This window comes from Peromyscus maniculatus, chromosome 11 (assembly GCF_049852395.1).
Source record: "Peromyscus maniculatus bairdii isolate BWxNUB_F1_BW_parent chromosome 11, HU_Pman_BW_mat_3.1, whole genome shotgun sequence".
NCBI lineage: Eukaryota > Metazoa > Chordata > Mammalia > Rodentia > Cricetidae > Peromyscus > Peromyscus maniculatus.
Genome location: NC_134862.1, coordinates 79,718,181 through 79,738,957, shown reverse-complemented (window position 1 = coordinate 79,738,957; position 20,777 = coordinate 79,718,181). Strand labels below are relative to the sequence as shown.

Genomic DNA, 20,777 nt, shown 5'->3' with positions numbered 1-20,777 from the left:
GTGAAAATCAAGTCGAGTCAGAGGACCGTCCTGAGAATGGAAAATGAGGAGATATGGGCAAGTAATGCGTTACATGGAGCTGGAGCGGAAAGTTGAATCTGCAGGGCAGACCTAGAGGAAGATCTGTCCCTCCAAGTTGGTGTCTTGTGTTTGCTTGTTGTACTACCCCTGCTAAAGCATTGGCATTTGAGGGAGCTGGAGAAAGTGTACGTGGGCTACAGTACTACTTATGCAACTCTTTGTAAGTCTGAAATAAAGAGAAGTTTAAATTTTGAAGTATACCATCTACTTCAACCATATACTTCCCTCTTTCCCAGCTCTCACTAGTCTTCCCCCTTCCCCTTATGTCCTTTCCATTGTATGTATAGCTGAGCTTTCAATTAAAAACAAAATAAAACAAAAAACCCCAAACAAACAAAAGCTGAGCTATGTTCAAGGAGAGATGCAACAGAGAAAAGGATAGCATAACAAAAGAGAAGCTCCAGTATCCATCATTCGGAACTCAAAAGGACTAAGGAGAAATGGGGAAAGGTAGCATTTGAAGATACAATAAGCTAGGCATGTCCCGGAGTTTATGGAAGACAACAATACTCGGGCTTATCAGGCTTAGGATAAATAAGTTCTGGGGAGAGAAAGAATGAACCAGATAAAAAGATTCTCATGTGTAGATACCTCCCAGCGAGGCTGTAGAACATCAGAAGCAAACCGAAGATCTTCAGAACACCCAAGAGACATGATAGGTTTCTCACAAGTTCATTTTTATCAGACTGGTAGCTGACTTCTCGACAGTATCGAGGTACTAGAAATCAGTAGAATGGTATCCTCGAAGTTTTAGGAGAGATGTCACCCTAGTGTCTCTGCCTGCCAGAAGCACCTTCAAGTGTCAGAGTAGTTTAGGGCTATCTGAAGACACACACACACAGAGCTGGAGATGGCTTACTGTTAGCAGACCCCATTAAAGACTGCTGAAGGTTGTATTTCCGGAAGAAAGAAAATGGCCTCAACAAGGTTTAGACTCAGAAATGGTTAGCTAACAACAAAGTACAAACTGTGAGTGAAGGTTTTTAAAAAAAAGCTGATGGTATGAAATAGTTGCAATGCCCAGTTTGTTATGTTAAGGCAAATCAAGATGGAAATAGTTACAGATAAATTGGGAGTGATAGGATCAAAGTGAAAGTACTCAAACTTTATTTTGGTTTTGGGGAGATAGGCAGAGATACTATGTTTAGATTTGTTAAGTTGAACTTTTAAAGTTTTGGGATAAGTAATAACAAAATACAATTTGACTATTTCATTTCAAAAGGTATTAAAGGGAAGGAAGCTAGACTACTAAAATACATACCGTGATGGCGATGAACTTGGTGAGAATGCAATGACTCTGTACTTGATGTCTGGATGAGTGTGGCCATGCACGTGCCACAACACATGCAGAGTGGCCAGAGGGCAAGCTTGAGTATGGGCCTCCCCTTTTACCTTGTTTGAGGCAGGGTCGCTTTGTTGTTGACTGTTGTGTGCACCAGGCAAGGCAACTCATGAGCTTAGGAGGCTCCTGTTTCTGTTGCTCATCCTGCATTAGGAGGACTGGCATTACAGATGTGTGCTACCCTGGCTTTACGTGGATTCTGGGGATTTGAACTCATGTCCTTGCAATTGCATAGGATGCACTTTATCTGCTAAATCATCTCCCTTGCTCCTGGACTGGGCTTTTGTCTTTAAAAGGCAAATTTGTTGGCTAGAAGGGAGAAAAAGCAAAATCCAACATTATGCTGTTTAAAGGAGAAATAAAGAAACTGTGAGGTTATAGAAAACAGTTACAGGGGTAAAAAGGCTAACAGTAGCCTTAAAAAAAGCTAAAGTTGCTTTATTAATATCAGAGAAACCACAAAGAGAAAAGTATTATTATATGTAGTAAATCTCTGGACATCTCCCTGTTTATAAACTTGTCTTACGTACTCAGGAAATTCAAAAGCCCCTGTTCTGAGCAGAAGAGTCACACCATATCCCTGGGAAAGCAGATTCTTCCTGGCAGGTTGGGCTGCAGTTTATGGATTCCTGTATTGTGTTTCCCTTTTCATTTTAAAGGCTAATACAGTCACCCTTTTCTGCAAGTGGTAAATGAGTATCTCAAGGACATTGTAAGTGTGTTACATTGTTTAAAAGAATCAACAAGTGTTGGAAAAAGAGGGTTCTTTTTCTTTTCTTGTTCTGGGTTAGGTGATATGCCCTCACTAGATCTGGAGTCTAGAGTTTGAAATGTCAGACGTGGAGGAGGGAGAATAAATCATGCCCTGCAAGGATCAGCCGGCTGCTCTGGTTCTGCGTGAGGTGGCAGTTAAAGGAAGAGGTGACGCAGAGCAGATGCATGAAGTGTGAGTCAGGAACTGGTCAGAGGCAAAATGTCTTTATTTCAGAATTCATTAAATTGTCAGCTTTTCATTGTTTTGCAGGAAGAATTCTAGGTTCTTATCCCGAGACGAGCTTGTCCCCAAATCTGGTTCCAATTCTCCCCCTGTGTTCAATTGTTGAGCACATTTTGCTGTATGATATCACCATTTGGCTGAATGTTAAAAGACACTGTGTAACTTAGATGTCAGAATTCTAACCACCAAGTATAGATGGGTTTGTTCAGCCAGATTCTTAAATGTAATCTAATTCAAGCTCTTGGCTAAAAGTATGTTCCACATTTATCAAAATGACACATAAGCATCTCAAGGACATATAAAAATATATCAAGTACCAGGTGTTACTGAATCAGGATTGTAGAGACAGCACCAGATCCTTTTCTAGATAGTTTAATTTATTCATGATTGTTGAAAATGTCTGCTTCCTTACAGCCTGTGTGGAGCTTAGGAGCTCATGTCAGTCTTTGGTTTAGAGGGCGGCTGTCAAGTGTACTGATGGATTTTGAAGGCGTGGAAAATCCTGTTGACGATTTTTTTTTCTGGTCTGAGCTTTCATATGAGTTATGTAGAGAGGGCTTCTAAGGAGCATGCCAATGGCTACCTTCTTTCCTTGATCTTAGATGGAAGCAAAGGGTATTTGAAGTCACACACCATATCCCTGCTAACTTCCTTTTTTACCTGAAGTAGGTGGATCCCTGGGTGTTCCTTACTATGCTAAAAGTTAGTAACTTTTCCCTCCTGAGAGGGAATCAGTGAAAAGCTAGGCCGGGTGAGAAAACTCCTGCCAGTTTGTACATTGACTGTGTTGCTATTATCTCCTGATTATGTATGTTCTTGATAAATGCAAACTAAACACCAGTGAATGGTTTGTCTAAAAGAGCTTTAACTAGCATTGCAGTACCTTTAGATATGATCATGCTTTGTCAACTGCTGATCATACATAATAAAGGAGTAAGTGGTTCAGCTTTGTACTATGTGTGGAACTATAGAATAATGCAAAACTTGATCTGTGAACATACAAATGTAATTATAATGTTATTGATCACTTAGGCTGCTAGGAAATTTATCAATGCCATTTTGTCTCCAGATGTGAGTTATTTTTCTCATTTCAGTAAGAATTGTAGGAGTCATTCTGCAGATTATTCTTAATTGCTAATGTCTGCATGAATTATGGACATGTATTACATACTTAGACTTTTTGATATCAGTTTTCTGAGTATAACCAGTGTTTATGTTATTTCCATAGTCAATTTATCACAATGTGACCTCTGAATGAGCTACAGTTAGGGAATGTGTACATAGTCTACATAGTTTATGTGGTTTTCTGTAGCAGCCCTTTTATCAGAATTCTCATTAAAACAGTCCTCCCTCTCTTCCTTCCCTTTTCCTCTATCACCCCATTACCCCCCTTTTTAAATTAGAAAATAAGAAATAGAAATAGGGCAATAGGAAGAAAATAAGCTATATGAAGGTGAAGATGATCAATCGTAGAACAGTCTAGGTTGGCTGTATATTAGTATCATTAGTGTTTGGTTGGTAAAAGTCGCTAGTTTTGTTTGTTGTATTACGCAATCAGTTATCAAACCCAATGTACCAAATAGTAATCTGATTGCTTCATGAATTAATTCATTTTTCCTCTTACTGCCATAAGGCAGTGTTATTCTGACCATTTTACAGACGAGGAAATTGAAAACACAGTTAGTTGGGTGGCTGAGCTGGGACTTTATCTACATCACTAACATAGCTAAGGCCTGTCAGTCAGGCAAGCCCTTACACATGGAGCAATAAGTTCTCTATTCAGCAGCTCTGCCTGTGCTCCAGATGCTTAGAATTGGCTGCAAAATAGGAAAGTATTTGTCTTAGGAATTGATTGGTTTGATGTAAGTTTAACAGCAAAGTGAAGATGTGAAATACCCATAAATTTATTTTTACTTTTTATTTAAAATAAACAAAACAAAACCTAGGAGTGCCTCCTATATGCCAGGCACTGACCTAGAGCAATGCAGATTTTTGCATTTTTCAGCTTGTGTTCTATTGAGACAGTACATTTAATTAATAAAACGGTCAGGCTGTAAATTCTTTGAATAGAATAAAGTATGGTAGGGTAAATGGTTTTACAAGTGTGTGCAGGTTTGTTGGGATGTAGTTTTAAATAGTGACCACTGTTTAGCAGATGTTTGAGCTACGGTTTGAAGGAGATAAGGCTAGCTGTCTGGATATCTGGGGGAGAGCATTACAAAGGCAATCATCATCTCAAGAGCCCCAGTGTGAGGAAGTGTGCCTTTCATTTTCAAGGGTGAGTAAGGAGATAAGTGTCGCTAAACTTAAGTGAACAGGACAGGAGAACTACAGACTGGAAGGGAAGGATCCAGATGAAGTAAGCCCTTGGTCAGTTTAAATATTTGGGCTTTTTATGCTAGAAAAGGGGAGCCATCTAAAGGGCCTGAGCTGTGGACAGACATGCTAGTCTGACCTAGCTTTGTAGACGATCACTGCAGTTGCTGTGCTGTGAACGCTTGAGCTGGACAAGCAAGAAGACAGCTATGTTACTGAGTACTCTGGCATCCTCAGCTTTATAAAAAACACCCACATCTGTCATCTCATGTGACTCTGAGAAGAGCCCTGTAACATATTTGTCATTTTTCATATTTTACTGTGGGGAATTAGAAGCTTAAAGAACCTAACCAACTTTCCAAGGGCAGGAGTTTGAGTCACATCTTGAATCCAGATCTTCTGCCTTCAAATTTTACGCTCTCTCCACTTTTCCATGTTAGACCCCAAAGGTCTTCATGATCATTCTCAGCTGAAAGTAATTCAGCTTTTCATGTGTGTGTCTCAGAAGAACAGCAGCATCTGGTTTGTGGGGTGTGTGTGTGTGTGTGTGTGTGTGTGTGTGTGTGTGTGTGTGTAAGATGAGAAACAGTATTACTCTTACCTGTTGAGATGGCCTCAATTTAAAATCGATCTACTTGTACCATTTAAAAAACAAAACAGGCTTTCCAAGGGTATACTTGGAATCGTGCCATTTTATGTTCAGCTACTTGGTATGAAGATTGGATATCTGAAGTCTTAGGGATTAAGTGGCCTCATAAATAATCTAAAACAGTTGTTGACATTTAGAATTCCATAGATGAAAAAGTAAAGTAACGATTCTTTTAATGCTTCTTTCAAACTTAGGAAGAAATTGAAATCATTCGTGTTTTATTAATCTCTACTTTTCAGGATCATTGACCCATAACATGAACAAGTTTTTTTTGTGTAATGATTATCCTGTGGATCAGAACTGTTGTGACTCTTAGTGGGAAGCATGTTTCTGATTGTTAGAGTCATAGATCACAGAGACTCACATTTCCTTAGTATTTGTTAGTTTATTTTAAACTACTGGACAGAACCTGCTTTAAGTTCACTATAAAAAGTTGAGTTGGGGCCGGACGGTGGTGGCGCACGCCTTTAATCCCAGCACTCGGGAGGCAGAGCCAGGCGGATCTCTGTGAGTTCGAGGCCATCCTGGGCTACCAAGTGAGTTCCAGGAAAGGTGCAAAGCTACACAGAGAAACCCTGTCTCGAAAAACACAAAAACAAAACAGAAAGTTGAGTTAGGGGCTGGAGAGTTGGCTCAGCAGTTAATTTAAGAGCACTTTCTGCTGTTGCAGAGGGCCGGGTTCAGCTCCCAGCACCTAGTGGCAGCTAACAACTGTCTGTAGCTCCAGTTCCAGGGATCCAACCCCCACTTCTGGCTTCCAGGAGCACTACATGCACACAGCGAAAAAAAAAAATCCAAATAGATAAAACAAAAATAAATAAAAATTTTAAGGTTTAGTTAATTATTTTATCACTATTATGGGTTAGAAAGTCATCAGATATGCAGTCACAGACCTAGCTGTATATTCTTGCTGTGCTGGACTCATCCTTTTGTGTTCTTAGAAATTTAATTTTTTTACAATATTACAAAAATACTCAGGCCAAGAATCTAAAAGTTCATATCAACAATAATTTTCTCATACCCTTTTGTATATTTGGCTACTTCAAGAGCTGCCAAATTCCTCTCAATATTTGTAATATGACAATTATTCTTAGACAATCCTGAAATCTGGCAGTGGAGTGAAATTCTTCTAAATACTAGTAGATACAAGGAAACTATAAATATGAAGTTATTCTCATAGCTAAACTTGTTTATCCCAGTTATTTCAGAGTTCAAGTATTTTTTTTTTAGAAATTTCACGTTAAGCATTAAAATATGTATATATTGGAGACCAAATAGCAACCCCTCCCCGCAAAAAAGAAAGCAAAGCAAAGGAAGACAGTGAATTTCTTAATACGCTTATTATCCAGGCTAATAGATGGACAATAAACTCAAGGCTTAGCTTATTTAATCCTAATTTTTGCCCCATCAGTGATTTCCTTGCTCAAAGTATTATGTGGCCTCTATATAATGAAGTGTGGTGAAACGCACTGTGTGAGATTTGAGCTCTTTGGTTAACAAATAAATGTAGAAGTCCCCAAAGTAGCTGTAGGTACATTGTTATTACAGCATCAAAATTATGACCAGCATAGGTAGTGCAGAAAACAGTGGGCACTTTTGCATCAGTAGCATACTTGTTTTCTAGTAAGTGTAGCTAAGTCGTCGCACAGTTTTATTATAGATGAGACAGACCAAAGAGCTTAAATAAGCTCGAGATATTTGCTGGTGACAGTCACAGGTCACTGTGAATAGCCATAGATATCGGCAAGAAACGCCAGGTCCCCTAGTGGCGGTAAGGTGATTGAAGAATGATGATCAGTAGACTCTTAAATCTCCAAAGTATTAACAATACTAGTTTGTAGACGAATTTCTAAATGGTCTTATTAAATAAAAAACACGGAGGCAAATAGAGGGGTGAAAGCCTTAGAGAGATCAGGGAAATAGGGAAAGCCACCAGCCAACCTTACCTCACCAACTCTGCAGCTTCCAAATGTGAGATACTTCCTGTCTACCCACATTTTTATTGCATTGCTCTTCTGCCATCTGATTTGCCCTCTCTATTCAGCTACGTCACTTCCACTTCCTACACAGCTCTATCACTTCTTGTCTGTCTATGCAGACCTCCAGACCTCCGTGGTTAACTAGTTTTGGAATTTAAGGCATGTGCCACCACACCTGGCTCTGTTTCCAGTGTGGCCTTGAACACACACAGATCCTGCCTGCCAAGTGATAGGCTACCTTTGCCCAACTTCTTTGTTTACTTAAAATGGCTTGCTATTTCCTCTGATCTCCAGGCAAGCTTTATTTATTAAAGCACACATAAAATATCACCACACTAGTTTACAAAAAAAAAAAAAAAAAAAAGAAAAAGAAAAAAAAAAGTGAACCCCAGATTGTACCATTTTGGCCATGTCCTTCTGTGTTCTCTTGTTTAACCATCCCAGTCCTTCTCTGAACTGTCTACTTCACATGGATCCATTGTGAAGAAGCAAATCTTCAAGAAAGATGCTGTGGGAAGCATGAATAGAGGCTCTCAGTCACTAGCAGTCATCCAGACAGCTAGTTAAAACACTGACTTTTGGGCAATCACCCCCAGAGTTTCCTCATACAAGAATTGACACTTCTAACCAGTTATCAGGTGATACCAACACTGCTGGGCCAGGTGCCTCAGTCTTGAGAGCCACTGTCCTAGAGAAGGTACCTTCTGATATAGAGGAGAACATGAAGTATGCTAAGTCATTTTTAGAAGGCAGAGCAGCCATTTTGACTTCTCAGGTTAAAGTATGAGAGTTACGTTAGGGACACTCCTTGTGGGATTAAAAGCCTAGAACTAGTAAAGCCTAGTTCTAAACTCATCTAATAATCTGCTCTTCAGCAGTAGTATTGGATAGTAAACAAATAACACTAACACTTAAAATGAAATGACTGATTATGCCCCCAGCTCTGGAAATTCCATCAGCCATTGGAAAGATTATGATCGATATACAGAAGAGTATGGATTAACACAAGGACAAAATAATTATATGTTACTGTATAAATTATTAGACTTACTAAGCATGGCAGACAAGACCACACATATCTAGCCTTGCATTATTGCTGCTGCTGTCTTATCTCTCTGGAGGTGACCCTCTTCCCGCTGTGTGCTGCCCATGTTGACTACCACGTTCCCGTCCTTAACTCATGCTCTTGAGCAGCGTGCTTTGCTCATTGCTCAGAACTGTTCTGTTGGCATGAGATGCCTTTCCTCTCTCCCATCCTCTTTGTCTTCATTTATTGCTTGCCATTTCAGATTACCTCATGATCCTTTCTGTAGAGATCCAGTGTTCTCATCTGTACTTCATATTGTTCTGCTTTAGCCCTGTTATGACACTGATCACTCTTCTGTCAGCCAACCAGTCAATCAATTATATCAAATCTATCCAATTATACAAAGTAATTTAGCTTTTTTTTTTTTTTTTTGTCTTTGGATCTTTACCATGGAATAGGTCCCTGGAACATAATAGATATTTATGAATAGGTCCCTGGAACAGAATAGATATTTAGCACATGTTTATTAGATAAATTAATCAGACATTTGGGGAAATGTGATCAACAATATAATGCAATGATGGAGACCCAGTTCTGAACTAAGTCCTGACTTCCTTAGGGTGTGAGGTCTCCTCTGAATCCTTGGAGAGATCAGAGCATGTGTCTGTCCGACAGGAAGCACAACTGGGGAGCTGAACAAACAAATTTTGTCAACTTAAGGGAAAGTTTTAACTTTCCTTTCTTAGCATATTTTTATAAATAGAATTCTTGATACCACATATGAAAGAATTGAAAGGAAGGTTTTTGTTTATTTTTGTTTTTAAGTCTTAAAAAGAAAACATGAAATTTCAGTCTTTATTAGGCCTCCTTCTAAAAGTGTTACTGTTTAACCCCCCCTTCCCTGCTTTCTCAGTTGTCTCTTCCCCAGGTTCAGTTAGACACTGTGCTAGGCCCTTCTCCAGGTTCAGTTAGACACTGTGCTAGGCCCTTCTCCAGGTTCAGTTAGACACTTGCTGGCCTCTTCCCCAGGTTCAGTTAGACATTCTGAAGTCCTTTTCATGTGCAGCAAGACTTGCAGTGTTAGATAGTGCTTACTTGAGAGGCTTCTCAAGTAAGCATTCAGTCTGAAATATACAATTGTAATGACAATTTAGTAGTAGTTTTGGTAAACTTAAACTTTATACAGTAGTCATAATTTGGCAGCGCACCTTTGAAGAGTTCACAGTGTATCAGAATGACCACAGGCCCTGTGAGAACTGCAGGTGGCAGTGATTTCTAGTGGTAAAGAAGTGAGAAACCAAAGAGTAAGAAATCAGTAAAGGATTCTAGAGAAATATGTCTCCTCTTGTTTTTGTCCAGCCTGTTCATCCATATTTGGAGATAAACCACCATGGCCCCCAAAAGCTTTTACTTTTAGACCACGGGACCTTAACAGCTCCCTTTCATCCATCTTACCTTCTACCTACTTCCACTTTATTCTTGAAATACAATCTTTTATGCTTCCCCAGAGAATTCCCTTTGTATTGAATCAGGATCATGACTAGTGTAAATTATGTGTGTAGATTTATAAAAATAAAACATATATTAAAAGTGATATTGATAAGCCAGATTTCTTTTAAAAAAAGATTTATTTATTTATTTATTATTTATACAGTAGTCTGTCTGCATGTATGCCTGCATGCCAGAAGAGGGCACCAGATCTCATTGTAGATGGTTTGATGGTTGTGAGCCACCATGTGGTTGCTGGGAATTGAACTCAGGACCTCTGGAAGAACAGCCAGTGCTCTAGCCAGATAACTTAAGCACATGATTAATGAGTTTAAAGTATTATACTTATCACAATATTGTCTGTATGTCTGCCTGCCTGCTTGCCTGACTATCTCTATGTGTGTGTGTATATATGTATGTATCTGTTTAATCTATGTTATTATTTCCCCCAAATACTTATGACTGTCACACTGATGAGTGAAAGTATTAGGGAGAGTTGAGAGTAAGAAGTAAATAAAAACTTGTACATATAAATGAAACAGACTATTTATGAATAGTTTTGGTTAACGTCATTTGATAGCCTGCTGTGTTGGTTAAGGTTTCTGTTGCTGTGGAGAGACACCATGACCATGGCAACTCTTATAAAGGAAAACATCTAATTGGGGTGGCTCACTTATAGTTCAGAGGTTTAGTCCATTATCGCCATGGCAGGAAGCAAGGCAACATGAAGGCAGACGTGCTGGAGAAGTAGCTGAGAGTCCTATATCTTATACAGGCAGCAGGAAGTGGTCTATTTCACTGGGTATGGCTTGACCATATATGAGACCTCAAAGCTTGCTGTTGTTGGTTGTTTTTTACTCTTTACCCTTTTGTGGGGGCCTGCCACCCAGCTCCCAAATAAATCACGCATGGAGGTTTGTTCTTTCTTATGAATACCCAGCCTTAGTTTGGCTTATTTCCTGCTATTTTTTCTTAAATTATCTTGTGTGTTTTTTGCCTCTCGGCTTTTACCTTTCTCTGTTTCTGTGTAACTTTTCTTTCTTTCTTACTCGGTTGCTCTGTTGCTGGTTGTATAACTGGGTGGCTGGCCTTGATCTTGCTCCTTGATCTCCCTCCCTTCCTCCTCTCTGGTGTTTCCTCTCATGTATTCTCTCTGCCTGCCAGCCCCGCCTATCCTTTGACTGTTCAGCTGTTTATTAGACGATCAAGTGTTTTAGACAGGTAAAGTAACACAGCTTCACAGAGCTAAACAAATGCAACATAAAAGGATGCAACACATCTTTGCATCATTAAACAAATCTTCCACAGCATAGACAAATGCAACACATCTTAAATCATATCCTATAGCAGCCCGCCCCCACAGTGACGCACTTCCTCCAACAAGGCCACACCTCCTACTAGTGCCACTCCCTTGGGGGCCGTTTTCTTTCAGACCACCACACCTGCCTTCTAGCATTGTGGCAAAGCTAATAATGTACTTGAGCGCTAAAAGAGAACAAGAGTTCTTTCTTATTTCATGGTATGTGTTTGCCAATTGAAAACATCAGCTTGCCGCATTGGGTTGGATTTTCTACTTCAATGATCTGAGTTTAAAATTTATTTATATGTACTTATGTGAGTTTCTATTTCTATGTGAGTAGCTTTCTGTTACTGTAATACTTGAGATAAATCAACTTAAAAAGCAGAAAGATGTATTTGGCTGTTGTTTTAGTTTAGAAGTTTTAGTCCGTGGTCACTTGGCTCAGTCGCTTTGAGCTTGTAGTGGTACAGTACATTATCAGAAACATATAGTAGAAGAAGTCTATTTACGTCACAGCTGCTGGGAAGCGAAAGAGAAGGGCATAGGAGGGCCAGGTTCCCAGGACCCCCTTCCAGAGCCTGACTCAGTGTTCTGACTTCATCTACTAGGCCCTGCCTCCTAACAGTCCACTAACCTCCCGATGAGTCCAATCCTTCAGCATATAGGTCTTTGGGAAACACTTGAATATAAACGACAACAATTTATATAATGTAATTATAGGGTTTTAAAAGCAAGTAAAACACTGCTTTTGTTTAATCAGTTTATAAATATGGATTTTACATTTATAAAAATTATTTTTAAATTGTTGGCTATGTACAGGATGCCAGGCCTCAAGTACTTAAGGACATCAGTGTTCTGACTTGTTGCTAGGCCTTGATTTTTGCTGTATATATGGATCTACAAGACAAATTTTGCTTGCTTTCTAGCTACACATAGCATTCATGTGTACCATTTGAATTTCAACTACTGCTTCATTTTTTGTTGTTGTTGCTTTGTTTTTTCTGTATTTAGCATGCTGGAACAGGATTCCAGGAGAGTGAAGCCCAGCGTGAACCCTGCAAATCAAAGGAGGCATCTTTTAGAATTTTCTGCTAAAGAAGTAGAAGACACATCAGATGGTGTCAACCAGAAAAACAGCTACAGGTGGGATGGCCTGCTGGCCTCGCTGATGTAGTGGACTGGAGAAGGCTCACCTTGTGTTACTTGACATGTATTTGTTCATATAGGCCTTGGCTAATGGAGCAAGTGAACTAGTGATGCCATTATTTTTTTATTTTTTTATTTTTAAGATCAATTTTAAGATTAAGATTACTTTGAATCATTTCCCAGTTTAGGATTTTTGTTGAGATGTGATCATATAATCATTTTGTTTGTATTGACACACATGTATGTTGAAATACATGTACTGTCTTCAGTTTTTTCACTGTATTATGGTTTAGTACATTTATCTAATATTTATGCCTGTGGATAGCTATGGCAGAATGATAGGGTTGAACGTATTTGTGGTCATTAAGTAAAATTATTTATTATTTGTTGTTTTTTCTGATTTCTTTCCTTTTTATAATTTAACAGATACTTTGGTAGATTTCCATTTTGCTTAATGATAAAGCAAAAGATGTACATGAAAACACAATTCCCATAACTGGTTAATTAGAAGACGGTACAGTGAGTGTTTTTAGAGCTGTAGCTTTTTTAGTAAACACTGCCCTATGTGTTTTTGGATTGTTGTCAGAGGCGAATAAAGCCAGACTCTTGATCAGTAGGCAGAGAGGTCATAGTGCAGCAGCCGTGATGCTGTAATGAAGTGCTTGAAGTTACTAAAGACCTGGTTGCCCTGAGCTGTCTGCAGTTTTACCAGGCAAGGGCCGCAGAAGAATTGTTCTTCCTTGTCTTTTAATCTTGAGGTTGAGCAAGGAGCCAAGGATCCTATGACAGTGCAGCCTAACAGGCGATAGATGTGATATTAGAAAGCATTATATATTGTTTTCTGCTCATCTGTTTTTTTACATGTTAGAATTTGTCACATTTCTGAAATGTTGACATTGGTGATAAGTGTCCCTTAAATTGGTGGAGTTTAATAGCTTTTTTGTTTTTCCAAAATTTGTCCAAGTTTACTCTCCATGTTCTGTAATTTTGAGTTCTATGGCTGTCCACAGGTGGTCTTTCAAAAACTCTGTTTTAAGTTTAATAGTATTTGTACTTAAAGGTGTTTGATCAAATATGGGTAATTGCTAAAAATAAGAACTAATTATTGGTTTGGTACTTGGAACCGTACTTTGTTTAGGTAACCTCTAGGGAATGTTATTTATTCTAAAATAATGATAATAAATAGGCACCTTCATGTATTTGCTCACAATTAGCCTGACATAGAATACTGGTTCCTAGAAAATGTAGTGGTCGGCTCTTATGCATTCACTGTAGAGGTCTCGGCAACCTTCAGGGTGAAATTTAGCACCCCGAAGAAATTTACAGCTCATTGAGAAGAGTACATGAAAGTACTTGAACCATGTAAACCATCTCTGTGTCCCCTGCCCCGAGTTACCACTGGCTGTACATATCTGAGCTACTGGTCCTGGTAAAAAGAGATAATAGATTCTTAGCGACCTGCAGGTCTGTGGCTTATTGTGGGAGATTTAAGCACATGTTAGTCCATTAGTTTGAAGTTCTTGCAATTATTTTCACTAACTATTAATATTATCGTTGGTAGTAGTAATAGTAGCAGTACTGAATACGAAATTGTATTTGTGAAACGTTTGAAAATTACAAATATGAATTTATTCTGAGCTGAATTGTAACTGTTTGTATGTACTATCAGGACACCTATATATATTTTTCTTCTGAAAAAAATTGAATTAAATTTTTAAACTGCTAATATTTTACTATTTCCTATCTTTTAAGAGTATTTAAATTTTTTAAGTGACATGTAGTAATTGGGCATATTTATGGGCTGCTCTGTGTCTATCATTTTGATGTTTATAATGTGTAGTGATTGGACCAGAGTAATTAGTGTATCCATCAGCTGAGACAGATGCTCATTTTTTTCTTTGTGTTGAGAACATTCAAACTCTTCTGTACTAAATATGTTAAAATATTTGAAGCATTGTGGTCAACCATCGTTAGTCTTCTGTGCTGCAGAACATTTAAAGTAATCCCTCTTATCCAGTCACACTTTGGAACCCATTAATGATTCTCCTTCCATGTCCCTCTCTCCCCCTTATCTTCTTAGACTCTGATATACATGATTGTATTTTATACTTCTGTGATAGCAGGTTTTTAGCTTCCATATATAAGTAAGAAAATATGATATTTTTTTTCTGTGCCTTATTTCCCTTAGTGCATTGTTTTGTAATTCTATCCATGTAGGTGAAAATGACAAAATTTTTATTTTTATGAATGAGTATTATTTTAGTATCTGTTTTCTTCATCTATCAGTGGACACTTAGATTAATTTCCATATTTTGGCTCTTGTGACTAGCACTGCAGTAAATATAGGCATGCAGATAGAAGTCTTTTTGACATAAACTTTGATTCCAGTTTTCTGAGGAACTTGTATACCTTTTTCACAATGGCTGCACTCCATTTTCATTCCTGCCAACAGTGTATGAGTGCTCTTCTTCATATTTTGCCATTGTTTTATGAGACTAGCTGTTATAATTAGCATGAGATGGCATCTCATTGTGGCATTGATTTGCATTTCAGTGATTGGAGAGGTTGAACTCTATGTATGTATGTATGTATGTATGTATGTATGTATGTATGTATGTATCTCTCTATCTATCATACATCTATCTAATCTATCTATCTACCATCTGTCTATCTATCTATCATCTATCTATACACACAACACATATATACATATATGTATATATATCTTGAGAGGTAGCACTTCAGATTATTCACCCATTTGAAAAACCAGATTAAGTTTTTTGCCGTTGAGCTATTTGAGTTGCTTATTTATTTATTTATTTATTTAGAGGCACAGTTTTGTTGTATAGCCCAGGTTAGCCTGGAACTTGCTGTATAATACAGAATGTTAAGACTTCAGTCATGAACCACTATGACCATGTGAATTCTTCATGCATTTCTTACTGAGTCAATAATTTACTGGTATTTTCTCTTAAGTTCTTCACTCTGTATATTATTTTGTTTGTTATATAAAAGTTTTTTAATTTGATGTAATTTCATTTTTTAAGTTTTGCTTTTCTTGTCTGTGTTTTTGAGGTCATAAAAAATCTTGGCTCAGATAAATATCTTGAAGCTGTCCTTGATTTTTTTCTTCTGTATTTATGTCTTTGATCTTTTTTGAGTTTAGAGAGTGTGTGTGTGTGTGTGTGTGTGTTTTGAGCTGTAGAGGTCTAGTTTCTTTTTTCTGTATGTAGTTATCCAGTTTTCCTGATACCATTTATTGAAAAGACTTTTCTCTGACATATGTTTTTGCTGCCTCTGGGAAGGTTTAGTTGGCTATGTATGAATATCTGAATTTATTTCTGAGTTCTCTGTTCTGTTCTAATAATTTAAGTTTTTCCCCCTTCATATCATGCTATTTTGGTTACAATAACATTGATTTAAAAAAAAATAGAATCTCATGTAGTCTAAGCTGGTCTCAAACTCACTGTATAGCTGAGGCAGGTCTGAAGCTCTGTATGTAGCTGAAACTGACCTTGAACTTATGATCTTCTTCTCCTTGTCCTCCGAAGGGTACTGGGATTACAGGTGTGAGTCACTGTACCTGACTCTTCTGCCTGTTCTTGCTGCTCCTGATTGCTTTAGCTATTTGGAGTCTTTTGTAATTTTTTCCAAACTATAGGAGTATGTTTTTTATTTCTATGTCAAATGTTACTTGTACTTTGATGGAGGGCTGGAGGGATGGCTCACTTGGTGAAGTACTTAGCTTGTATTTTGATGAGAATTACATGGATCTGTACACCACTTTGGGTAGTATGAATATTTTAACCATATTAATACACTGCTCATGAACATGGGATGTTGTTCCATGGATTCCCTCACCAGTTTTCATTGCCGAGATTGTCCATTCCCTTTACCAAATTTGTTCTTAGATACTTACAAATTTTGTTTATATATTTATTTGTTTTAGCTGCTGTGAATAGGCTTTTTATTTCTTTCTCAATAGCTGCAGTCTGTATTTATGGTGGTAGGGATCAAACCCAGGACTTCATGCAAACGAGGCAAACACTCTAACATTGAGATATACCTACCCTCTAACCCCAGCACTACTAATTTTATATTCTCTATTCTTACTGAATTTTTTAAAATCAGTTCCAATTGATTTTTGTGAAGTCTAGAGTTTCCTCTGTCTATACAATCATACTGTCTAAGAACAAGGATTCTTTGACCCCCCCCCTTTTTTTTTTTCTTCAACATTTGAAGGCCCTTTCTTGTCTTATCTTGCTTTTGGCTCTGACTAAGGCTTCCAATACTATATTGAATAAGTAAAAGTAGAAACTTTCATCTTGCTCCTGAGAGGAAAATATTTCAGATTTTTTTCATTCAGTATGACGTTGGCTATGGTCTGCCATATATGGGCTTTATTGTGTTGAAATAATCTTTTATATTTAATTTTCTTTTTTTTTTCTTCATGATAGGATGTTGAGTTTTACTAGACGTTTTTTCTTCATCTTTTGAGACAATCCATAAATTTTTTGTTTTCCATTCTGCTGATACAGTGTATTACATTTTTTTATTTGTGTATATTGAGCATCCTTGCATTTCTATAATAAATCCCACTTTTCATGATGTATAACCTTTTTGATATGTTGGATTTGAGTTGCTAGTACTTTGTTGAGAATTTTAATAGCTATGATCATCAGGGATTTTGGTCTGTGGATTCCCTTTTGAGTGTGTTCTCATGGGGCCTTGATGTCAGGATAGAACAACTTTGGAAGGGTTTCCTTCCTTTCAGTTCTTTGGACTAGTTTGAGACAAATTTACATTAGTTTTCTTTGTTGTTTGTTTGTTTAGGTTTTTTTTTTAGTTTTTCGAGACAAGGTTTCTCTGTGTAGCTTTGCACCTTTCCTGGAACTTGCTTTGTAGACCAGGTTGGCCTTGAACTCACAGAGATCTGCCTGCCTCTGCCTCCGCCTCCCAAGTGCTGGGATTAAAAGCGTGTGCCACCAACGCTCAGCCTTAGTTCATGCTTTGAAAGGGTCTCATTAAGTTGCCAGGCTAGCCTCAACTTAACAGCTTCCTATCTCAGCTTTTGGATGGCTCTATCTTGGCTTTTGGATGGCTGGCAGGCTAGGTGTGTGCCACATGTGGCTCACATTAGCTCTTCTTGTGCGGTTTGCTGGAACCATCGAGCCCTGTGCTTTTGTTCTTTTGGGGTGGGGGCAGGGGTCTTTTATAACTAGTTCAGTCTTCTTACTTATTATTGGCCTGTTCAAGTTTTCTGTATCATAACCTTTATTTTTAAATGCCTCATTTTTGTTTCAGTTAGTGTCCTATTTGCCATTAGCACATTACCACTAGCAGATTGTAGTTGCATAGATTTTTTTCCCCAATGTTAGAAGTATATTTATATATACAATCTGGATTTTTAACAGTATAATTTATCAGCCAAACTGGGATCCTTTTAAGAAAAAATATTAGTAATGTAGAGAAAGCTATTAATAATTATTACCTCAGGATGTAGGACATCAGGCTTAAATGACAGTTGTCTTCTAGTAAACAGGAAAGGATGGTTTCCACTTGTCTTTAGTCCAGAATTCTCATTAACTCTAGCTCCCTAGCATTGCACTTTCCTTTAGTGATTTATTTGCTGAAATTTTTTCTATTTGTATAGAATGGTTTGCAAACAGCCTAGAACTCCCGACTGTCTTTGGGTTAGTGAAGATCTGATTATCTCCATATTGCATGCTGGCTTAGAGTCTCCCCTTCCTTTCCCCCTTAACACCATCCAACCTTCCCTTGTATTTCTCCTATCAGATTTTTTTAAATCAAAATATTCCCTATATTCTTGGCTGTTAGAACAAAGTTAGCCAGCACAGATGTGCAGAAATCATTACTAGAGTTTATCATATGGAAAGAAAATTGTAGTCAAAATATGGTTTTGAAAGCAACTTTGGACTTTCCTTATGTGACTGCAGAGTTCCTGTCTTTGGTGAGTATAAAGGTGTGATTTTCAGGTGGCATATGTGACAGGTGTGGGTGTGCACACGCCTCTGCTTGGGTTGCACACCAGCTCCTTAACTACATTCAGCATGGGATTGCATTTGCCAGGCACTGGTAACTCTCAGTTCTAGGCTGGTATCTTTTCCTGTGTGCAGTCAGCACTGCCTGTGTCTTTGTTGTGTTCCAAACATTTTACCTCTGTAAATCTTAATTGCTTGAAGAGAGGACACGAATCTCCTCAGTGCAATGAGTAGAAGGAGGATGTCATGTAACTTCAGCTCTCACTTCTCTTCCCTTAGGTGTGGTTGGTTGTGTTTGCTCTTTTGAGGGGCCCACCACCCAGTTCCCAAATAAATCACACAGAGACTTATTCTTACTTATAAATGCCTGGCCTTAGCTTGACTTGTTTCTAGCCAGCTTTCCTTAACTTAAATGAGCCCATCTATCTTTTGTCTTTGGGCTTTTATCTTTCTCTATTTTGTATACCTTTCTTTCTTACTCCATTGCTGGTTGTGTAGCTGGGTGACTGGCCCCTAGCATCCTCCTCCTTCCCTGGCTACTTCTTCTCCTACCAGATTTCTCCTCATATTTATTCTTTCTGTCTGCCAGCTTGGCCTGTCCTTTCTCCTACCTTGCTATTGGCTATTTAGCTCTTTATTAGACCATCAGGTGTTTTAGACAGGCACAATAACACAGCTTTACAGAGTTAAACAAATGCAACATAAACAAAAGTAACATACCTTAAAATAATATTCTACAACACTTATATGTGCCATACTCAGAAATTGTTACTTTTCCCCTGAAATTAGTTTTCCACTTACTAGGTGTGTGTGTGTGTGTGTGTGTGTGTGTGTGTGTGTGTGTGTGTGTGTGTGTGTGTATGATGGGGTCACTTGTTTTCATTGTGTCCAAATTTAATGGTCATCCATGTTCTTGAACTTTCTTCAACATATGGCTAAATGAATCACACCTTAAAAGACTTTTCTTTTGCATTGTTACTTTTTTTAGTCTTCCTTCCTTCTTTCCTTCCTTCCTTCCTTCCTTCCTTCCTTCCTTCCTTCCTTCCTTCCTTCCTTCCTTCCTTCCTTCCTCCCTCCCTCCCTCCCTCCCTCCCTCCCTCCCTCCCTCCCTCCTCCCCTCCCCTCCCTCCCTCCCTCCCTCCCTCCCTCCCTCCCTCCCTCTCTCTCTCTCTCTCTCTCTCTCTCTCTCTCTCTCTCTTACTAGCTGCTGCTTTATAGTCTTTTGTGTTTGTTTTGTGGTGTTAGGGATTCAGTGCAGGGCCTTGTGTAGGCAAGTACTCTGCCACTGAGCTTTTTCCCAGCCCCTGGTTAATTGAGACAAATTCTTGCTCTGTAGCACAGGCTGGCTTTGAACTTGTGAGCCTCCTGCCTTTACTTCCTGTGTGCAAGATTATTATGCTCAACACTCAGTCTTCTTTCCTTCCTTCCTTTTTGATTTTCTTTGTAGGCTTCTCCTTTGTCCAAATCCCAAGCTTTAAAGCTCTGTACTTTCTGCTAACGTGACTCATCTGTACTACAGACTCCATGCCTGTATACATGTTTGATTCTCAAATTCCTGTTTCCAGGTCAAACTTCTCATGCACATGCTCACACATCCAGTCATCTCTTTGACTTTTTCTTTTAGCATTTCAGACTTACTATGTGCACAGAGGATCATTGTTCCTTTCCTCGTTTAACTAATACTCATTTTTGGTACAATTTCAAGGTGCAAGGATAAATTGAGGTGTGCCACCTCCTTACTTTGTGACTTCTCTTGTATAGCAGGTCCTAATTAAGACCTGGCCTCTGTCTTTCTGACTTCCTCTTAGGTCTGTCTCATGAGTACACAACTCTTCAGCAGTCTTCTGGGTTTCTTGAGTCTGCGTTTTCCTCACTGCTTCTGTCTAGTATATACTTCTCCTAGTTTCTATGTGGCTGATTTCTTCTTGTCATTTAGGCCTTGACTTAATACCATCTCTTCCTTAGACTGTTTATCTGAAGTAGATACTGCCATGCTTTGCTGTTTGAGACCTCCGTTTCTTTTACAACACTTAGCACAGTTTTGCTGACTTTTATGTGTTTGTTCTCTTGTGTTTGAGCTGTCTTCCCTTTTAGGTCTTTGAGGAGAGAGACTTCTCTTGCACTGTCTTGGGTTGCCTGGCACGTAGGCAGTATCTAGCAAATACTGAAGGAATAAATGAAAGTGCGAATCTTACCATGTTCGATTTTGTATGTTCACTTGTTTTTGTATTTTAGTATATCTAATTTATAAACTCAGAGCATCTTATAAAAAATGTCAGAGCAAATCTAAGATTTCTTAGTGAGATAGGGTAAAATGGTAGACTGAAGGAAAGAACCAATAATAACGGGCCCGGTTCAGATTCTGCTTTTTCAATTCAGGTTTTGTTTCTTATCATCCTCTAGGTATGAATTCATGTGATATAAAGTAGTATGGCAGTTAGAAAAGTATA

The 20,777-nt window shown here is 38.4% G+C and overlaps 1 protein-coding gene across 2 annotated transcripts in view; it reads left to right on the top strand.

Moving 5' to 3' along the window:
* Atf6 (activating transcription factor 6) overlaps positions 1-20,777 on the top strand; it is a 178,410-nt gene that overhangs the window by 64,805 nt on the left and 92,828 nt on the right. For both annotated transcript variants that reach the window (XM_042258560.2, XM_006994440.4), the window contains exon 11: positions 12,191-12,322. In XM_042258560.2, the coding sequence (XP_042114494.1) occupies positions 12,191-12,322 (132 nt within the window). The remainder of the gene's footprint in view (positions 1-12,190; positions 12,323-20,777) is intronic.